General features: G+C 42.2%; 1 protein-coding gene across 1 annotated transcript in view; it reads right to left on the reverse strand.

The window, feature by feature from the left end:
- Positions 1-7,366, reverse strand: part of LOC145408219 (uncharacterized) — a 73,985-nt gene extending 66,619 nt beyond the window's left edge. Inside the window, exon 1 of the mRNA XM_080278975.1 lies at positions 7,303-7,366. Within this exon, the coding sequence (XP_080135101.1) occupies positions 7,303-7,366 (64 nt within the window). The remainder of the gene's footprint in view (positions 1-7,302) is intronic.
- Positions 7,367-7,855: the final 489 nt, after the last annotated feature.

Consider the following 7,855-nt stretch of genomic DNA (forward strand, 5'->3'; position numbering starts at 1 on the left):
TCCACTCATCACCCATTTCCTCTCTAATTTATTTCATTCTTTCTCCCTACATTCTCTCCTCTCCTCTCCTCTTATCTCTCTTCCACCTCCTATTTACTCTTCTATCGTTTCTTTTCTTCCTTTTACTCTTCTTTTCGATATTCTCTTTTTTTCACCTCTTTCCCACCCTCTCTTCCCTTCCGTCATCTCTACTCTCCTAACTCCCCTTCTCTCCAATTTTTCCCTCCCACTCCGTCCTTTTTCCTCCTTTCTATCCACTCCCTTCTCTCCCTCCTCTTCCAAGCCTTTCCTCTCCTCTCCACATCCCTATTCCATCCTTTCCTTTTCCTCCCTTCCCTTATTTTCCATTTTGCCTTCCCCTCCTTCCTCCCTTTCCTCCCTTCTCTCCCTCCTTCCTCCGGTCTTTCCTCCCTTCTCTCCCTCCTTCCTCCGGTATTTCCTCCCTTCTCTCCCTCCTCCTTCTCTTTCCTCCATTCTCTCCCGCCCCCTTCCCCTGGTACTCAGAAAGGGGTGAAAAATAAAGCAAACAAATTATTCAACTTTGCTCAGCATTTGGCAGTATTTCCTCTGTGTGCCAGAATCAGTGTCACATCTCTCTCTCTCCCTCTCTCTCTCTCTCTCTCTCTCTCTCTCTCTCTCATACACGCACACAGGAAAATTACTGGTCAACATTCCTCCAGACACACACATACAATACATGCATAGCTGGGTGTATTTATGTACGCAGTAAAACTCACACACAATCTCCATTTCTCTCTCTCTCTCTCTCTCTCTGACGTATGACACACCATGTTGACGTGTAGAGCTGGTGTAATGGTGACGAGGCTGCAGTTCGCCAGATTTAACTTCCCTCCCCGTGTATGTCCTCCATTTGTCATCGTGTGTGTGTGTGTGTGTGTGTGTGTGTGCGTGCGATATTTAAGCTTTGACCTAGCTTCGTCCCCTTTATATCACCATGACCTTTGACCTTGAACGAGAGAGAGAGTTAAGCTTTGACCTAGCTTCGTCCCCTTTATATCACCATGACCTTTGACCTTGAACGAGAGAGAGAGAGAGAGAGAGTTGGGGGGGAGGTAAGACTGGCTTTAGCGGAGTGTATTACAGCTGGGTATAGATTTATATTGTTGTGTGTGTGTATTTGTTAAAAGGGTGTTTTTGTGCTGGTTTTTGCCAGTCTCTGTATGTGTGCATGTATGTAGCTTTTTGCCTCACCCACACCACAGGAGCGGCTGAATATAGTGCTTGTCCCTAACTGTGTAACTCACTCACTCACTCACTCACGCACTTAATGCTTTTTCAGTGATTGGTCCACCTTATGGTGTGTGTGCTAAGAAAACGATATACCTCAGCTTGTACAAGGTTTTAGCTGCAGTGGAACCCCTTGGGACTCACCTTTTCCCTGTAGGTAATAATTTTTTTCCCTTTTACATTGTTAAAAGGGCACGTGCAGCTATTGAAGGTGTCATTTGTCTTGTTCCGATACGCAAGGGTCGGACGGAGCGGGATAAATGATTTCAGTACAGTACAGAGCTGGTATCCTTAACCTTTAGCCCTCGGGGGGTGTACCTAGTGCAGAGTAAAGTTGATCTGAGTTTAATCGACAAGTCACCAGCTGAAGTCTTGAGGTTTTAGTCTCGCCTGTGTTTACATTCACCCCCGTCCCCCAATACTGTACACACCTGAGAAATGCTGTGTGGATGACCATAATATGATCAGAGATGTAGAGGAAACTGCCACCTTTTTAATGATGATGATGATGATGATGATGATAATATTGCTGCTGACGGTGATGATAAAATGATAGCGATAATAACGAAGGGGAGAAGCAGAATCCGTAGGAAATGTTGCTATATTTTTGTCTGGCGTCAGAAACTGTCAGCTGGGAAAGATTGGTTTAGCTACCTAACTTTAACGCATTTCGAGTGAGCTTACATTTGTGTGTCGCTGTGTTATTAGCTCACCTGTGTTAATTACCTGTGTGTGTGTGTGTGTGTGTGTGTGTGTGTGTGTGTGTGTGTGTGTGTGTGGTGTTCAAAAGTGTGTGTTTACATGCCTGCAGGTGAGTCTGTACTCTTTAAGACTGCGTGAAGCTAATTTACGTCAGTCTTTTTTATGTGGATGTCTGCAGCTCTATTTCAACGCCTTCATATATGGATGCTCCCTAACCCCTATTCTTAAGCGATTCATTTTGAGTATTACACCTTACTGTCCTTATCTGTGTTACATAAATCCATCTAACGTTGCCAAACCCTATTTAAATAACGTTCAAAACGGATATCAACCACCCATATCCAAAAATAAATCGCTAAGGAAGAGGTGCAAGGGAGTCTCAGGGGAGGGGGAGGAAGGAAAGACTGCTCGAGGATTTTCTGTTTGATTATACCACCAGGAACTTAGGTCGGTCACTTGCCCTTTAGGCTTTCTAGATATCAATAGACTGGATGTTACCTTCTCTCTCTCTCTCTCTCTCTCTCTCTGGGGATGCTTGAAGGCTCACTGCACTACGTCTTATTTAGCTTTAGAGGAAAGTGGGTCATAGGAGCCGAATCCTTGCACAGTGCCGGGTATCTCAGGGAAACTAGAGTCTAGAGTCGTGTGTGTGTGTGTGTGTGTGTGTGTGTGATTTAGTAACACACACACACACACACACACACACACACACACACACACACACACACACACACACACACACACACACACACACACACTGCAGCGGGTTCATGTTCAGATAAGCGTGGGGTTACTGTTACTGCTACCACCACCACTACTATTACTACTACAACTACTACTACCACCACTTTCACTACCACTACCACCACTTTAACTACTACTACTATCTGGCGCTCCACTGAAACCTCACCTGATGGTATCTTATGTGTTGTGTGTACGGCTCAGTCTGCTGGTGTGGGCATAGGTGTGGCAGTGGGAGTAGAAAATGACCAAATAATGCAGGACAGACATTGACAAGAATGAACCGTACCCGCAACACACAAGAAATCGTTAACGGTGTGGAAGAGGGGCGCAATATATGGACCAACCTGTCTTTTTATCTAACCTCGTAATTAACTTCCTCGTTGCACAGTAATAAAAATCATAAACAAATAAGCTGCAAGTCAGTCGGGGCGAGGAAAAAGGTAGATTGCTGTCAGATGCAGGATTGTACCATACTGTGTTGCATAAAGTGGTTCTTCGTTTGTTGCAGGGAAGTATCATTATCATCATCATCATCATCTTCACTATCACTGTCAGTATCATCATCATCATCATCATCAATCATTGGTAGTATCATCATAATAATCACCATCATCATCACTTTATCATCATCATTTTCTGACTATCATCATCATCATCATCGTTCTCTATCACTGTCATTATGCTGGACTGCAGGAGGGAGTCAACTTCAGCCTGCAGTCTATTGGGTTCACATTCGGATGAACCTGGAGTTACAACTGCTACTACTGCCACTACTACTACTACTTCTGTTACTGCTACTACTACCGGGTACTGCTACTACTACTACTTACTAACACACACACACACACACACACACACACACGTTAGCACACTGCCATAATTATATTCTCTCTCTCTCTCTCTCTCTCTCTCTCTCTCTCCTCCTGCTACATAATAAACCATAAAAAGAAAAAAACAGAAAAATCTGTCAAAGTAAAATCTAAAAATCAGCCTCCCCTTGTCAGATCCAGGTAAAGGGGTTGAAGTGTGCAGGTGACAGGCTGAGAGAGGCATAGCTGCTCTCTCTCTCTCTCTCTCTCTCTCTCTCTCTCTCTCTCACACACACACACACACACACACACACATGTGCAACTTAAATATTTTGTGTTATGTTTCTTTTTTCTTTCAATCTACCGGTATATCTCGGTGTGTGTGTGTGTGTGTGTGTGTGTGTGTGTGTGTGTGTGTGTGTGTGTGTGTGTGTGTGTGTGTGTTTTGTTTTTCTATCTGCAGAATAAATCGGTAAGGATGAGGTGTTAGGTAATCTTCAAACCAGTTTAGAATAAGATCTATATGCTCGCCAAAAACACTTTTCTAGTCTAACCTTATCCGAGTGCTCAGATTTTGCCTAATTTTCTTTCGATTTGCACGATTTCTAAGCATCAGAGAGAGACCACTTTTGATTGCAATTGCAGGTTAAGATCTCAGGGCCGTATGACTCACTCTTAGTTTATTTCAGTTGCTTGATATTACCTAGAACGAGATACTAGAGTTATTCCGATCATGAGGGAGATATTTGGGCATTATTAACGCTCTCAGGCTGCGGTAGTAGTAGTAGTAGCAGTAGTAGTAGTAATAGCAGCAATAATAGTGGTGGTGGTAATTGTCGTTGCAGCCCCAGGTTCATCTGAAATGTAAGTCCAGTGGAATGAAGGCTTGAGATGATATGCATTCCACCATCCTCCTTTCGGGGAATATGGAGTAGCTGAGGGACGTTTATATAACAAGGAAATTGCACGACCTGGTCACTGTCTGTGCCACCACACGACGGCGGCCCCCTCCTGCATCTTTCCCGAGAGTGAGATTTAAATGAGCAGTATTAACATCCTCAGGCTTTTTTTTTTTTTGTGTGTGTACTCACACTAAATTGATATCGCCAAACATTAGTTGGAATGAAACAGAGTTGTTCAGGGCATGAGGGATTTAAGGGAAAGCTTTCGTGGCGTCTTAAAGTTCTTTAAAAGCCATCAACAGTGCATCTCCGTGGGCATTTACAGACTACCAACATTGACTTTCCTCTGTTTTGGTTCATAAACTTCTAATATCGTGAAAATATGGAAACTTCTACCTCATTTCGACTGCTGTTCTATTTATCTAGTAATTTTGTTTTATTTTTTCATACTGCATTACCGTAAATTGCGTTAAAGTAAATAATTCTTTGTATTTCATGCGGGCAGTCACGTTGGTAGGCCTGCCAACTAAGCGAGCATTTTACATTATTAACTTTCTATGTTTAAGTCACCTTTCTGTGAGTTGTTATCATTGTCATATATTTTCCATATTTTTTAAATATAATTTACCTCTATTCATGCTGAACTGATATATAAATAATGTTTTTGTATTTTTTTTATTTTTCTTCGGTAGCGTTGGCACCTCGTCATCTGGGTTACACGGGCAAGTCACGGGATGCAAGACACAGTGCCGTAGCAGCCGGGAAGGGAGTGGTTACGTGGACTAGCCGCGGCATTGGAACTTCGCTATTTGTCAATCCAGCAAGACTAACGTTTAACAGAAGTGCTTAAGTTGACTCAGGAAATTAATTTAAATTTCTAGTTGGACAATTGGACGAATATTTACTACACAAGTGAAAAAATTGACTCGTTAAATGGACTGCGTCGCGGTGATGTTGGCTAGACGCAGGTGAGAGAGAACGCCAAGATAGTAATATTCAGTGTTTTTCGTCAGCCAGACGAGACCAGCGTTTAACTGCTGTGCCGATGGTAACGTAGACTATTTAATTAACATTGAAGGTGACGCATGGACAAATATTTTCGATAAAATGGCTAGATACGTGACCAGCTGAGCGGAGTCGGGGGAGACTGTCAACACGAGTGATGCCAACGCGCGATGTTCATAAATTCAGCAACATATCGTTTAACCAGTGCTAAAAGTGACTTAGAATATTTAATTAACACTGAAGACGATGATAAAGTGACCTAGAATATTTAATTAACAATGTAGACGATGAGTGAATACATATTTATGATACAAGTGTGAAAAAAAAGTGACTTACCTGTACAGTCAAACTTTTATGTAGCTTCCCGGCTGCGCGGAGGAGAGAGGACGCGAAAGTAGTGTTGAAAATCGGTGTCTCGTTAACAGCAAGACTAGAGTTTAATTGCAGTGCTAAAGTGGACATTGGATATCTAAATTAACTCTGGAAATGACGAGTGGACACATTTTTAAGATAATAGTGATAATAATTACGTGAATTACCCAACAATCGTAGTGAAGACCGAAGGTGAAACATTTGCAAGCCAGGACGATGTTTTAAGAACAAAGTCGCCATCATTTCCTTACCGTGAGATGTGTGTTTGCTGCCAGATATAAGGAAATGAGACTTCAGAATCTCTCCCGGACACACAAAGCGCGAGACGTGAGGAAAAAACACCGTAAACAGAGGAAAACAATCATAAGTGTTGTGAATCTGCCCAGACGCTGCAATACACACACACAGGAAGTTCCAATAATGCACACGGGATCCAGGGAGGGACGGCGTGCTGCAGCTCGGCATAAATCACTTAGGTAAATAAAATACGGTTCTGTTTTTGTACTTTTATTATATTTTTGCATTCTCTTTTGCTCTGTACATTAATTTAGGACGAAGAAGTTATATAATATGTGGTTAGGAGGCAGAACTGAACGTCTTATTGTGTTGGTGGTTTTCATAACAATAAATTTCCAGATTTACTTCAGCCTAATAATCAGTTACAATATTGATCATGGATAAGGATTAATTAGACTTTTGCCTTTTTATTTTATTGCCTTGAAGTAAATCCGTATAGAATAACAGAGGACAAGTAGGTACACCCTGCTAAAAAAGTATGGGCACTTACAGCACGTATCATTCTGAAACATGGATGACGCATTGTGATAAATGGGGTACCCTGTAATTATAAATGCAAATATTATCTTTGGTAATTATTAGAACTCAAAACTGCAAAAAGATTCACTTACTGGATGGAATATGTTTTGAGGCACCACATTTATAGATTCATGTGTGTTTACGGAGGTTGCTCATGTTCACAACCATCGTACCCAAAGGTGCCGATACTTTTTTGAGAGGGTGTACATTGTAGGCATTTTTCATCTCATTTGCAGCCATTAAAATACGGAAAAAGTGTGTTCAAGAAATGTTAGCTACTAAAGGTAACCACATAACCAAGTTCTTTATTATTATTACTAGCGCATACACGGGTTTCTTTGTATAACCGCATAAAACACACACACACACACACACACACACACACACACACTTCCCAATCGCCAGCGCGGGTGTAAAAATCCTGTTTCCCCTTGTCAGATCAGAATAGATGGCTTAGGTGCGCAGGTGACGAGCAAATCTCTCTCTCTCTCTCTCTCTCTCTCTCTCTCTCTCTCTCTGTCTCACAAGATGATAAATTTTTGCCACCACTGGGCCGTATTCATCACTTTGAAAAATTTACTTTTCCCCCTGTGTGTGTGTGTGTGTGTGTGTGTGTGTGTCATCATCATCACCACCACCACCACCACCACCACATACCCTTTCACCCTACTTCATACATTGCCTTAAATCTTCCTCTTACTTACCAAACAAGATGAGGAAGATGAGGATGGAGGTGCAGGGGGGTGACAGGCCAGCTAGGGAGGTCATCTTGGCAGGTCAGGTCAGGTCAGGGCGGGGTCATCATCATAGGGATCTGTTTGGCCTGTGGGGGAAGAAAGAATATTGTTAGGTCTTTTTACCCCCTCTTTTCTTACCTTTTTTCTTTCATGTCTGACCCCCTCTTGTCTTTCCTTTTCCTTTCGCCTATCTCAAATCTTTGTCAGGCTTTCCTTCATTTTTATCTGTATCTATCCATCCATCCATCCATCCATCCATCTGTCTGTATCTGTGTCTGTCTGTGTGTTTATCTGCTTGTTTATGCCACTCCTTTTATGTGTCTATTTATCTGTATATCTGTCTGTCTGTCTATCTGCCTGTCTGTCTGTCCCTCCCTCTATCTATCAGACTTTTTACAGACGTTATTAGGGAGGTGAAAAAATAATTGTCACACTAATTTAAAAGTTCATTAATTTACCACCATCTTTTAGAACTAAGTAGATGAAGTTGCTCATTGGTGGCCCTGACTACCTATCTGTC

Source organism: Coenobita brevimanus, chromosome 76, assembly GCF_032717465.1.
Source record: "Coenobita brevimanus isolate Jiangsu-jjx chromosome 76, ASM3271746v2, whole genome shotgun sequence".
Lineage (NCBI taxonomy): Eukaryota > Metazoa > Arthropoda > Malacostraca > Decapoda > Coenobitidae > Coenobita > Coenobita brevimanus.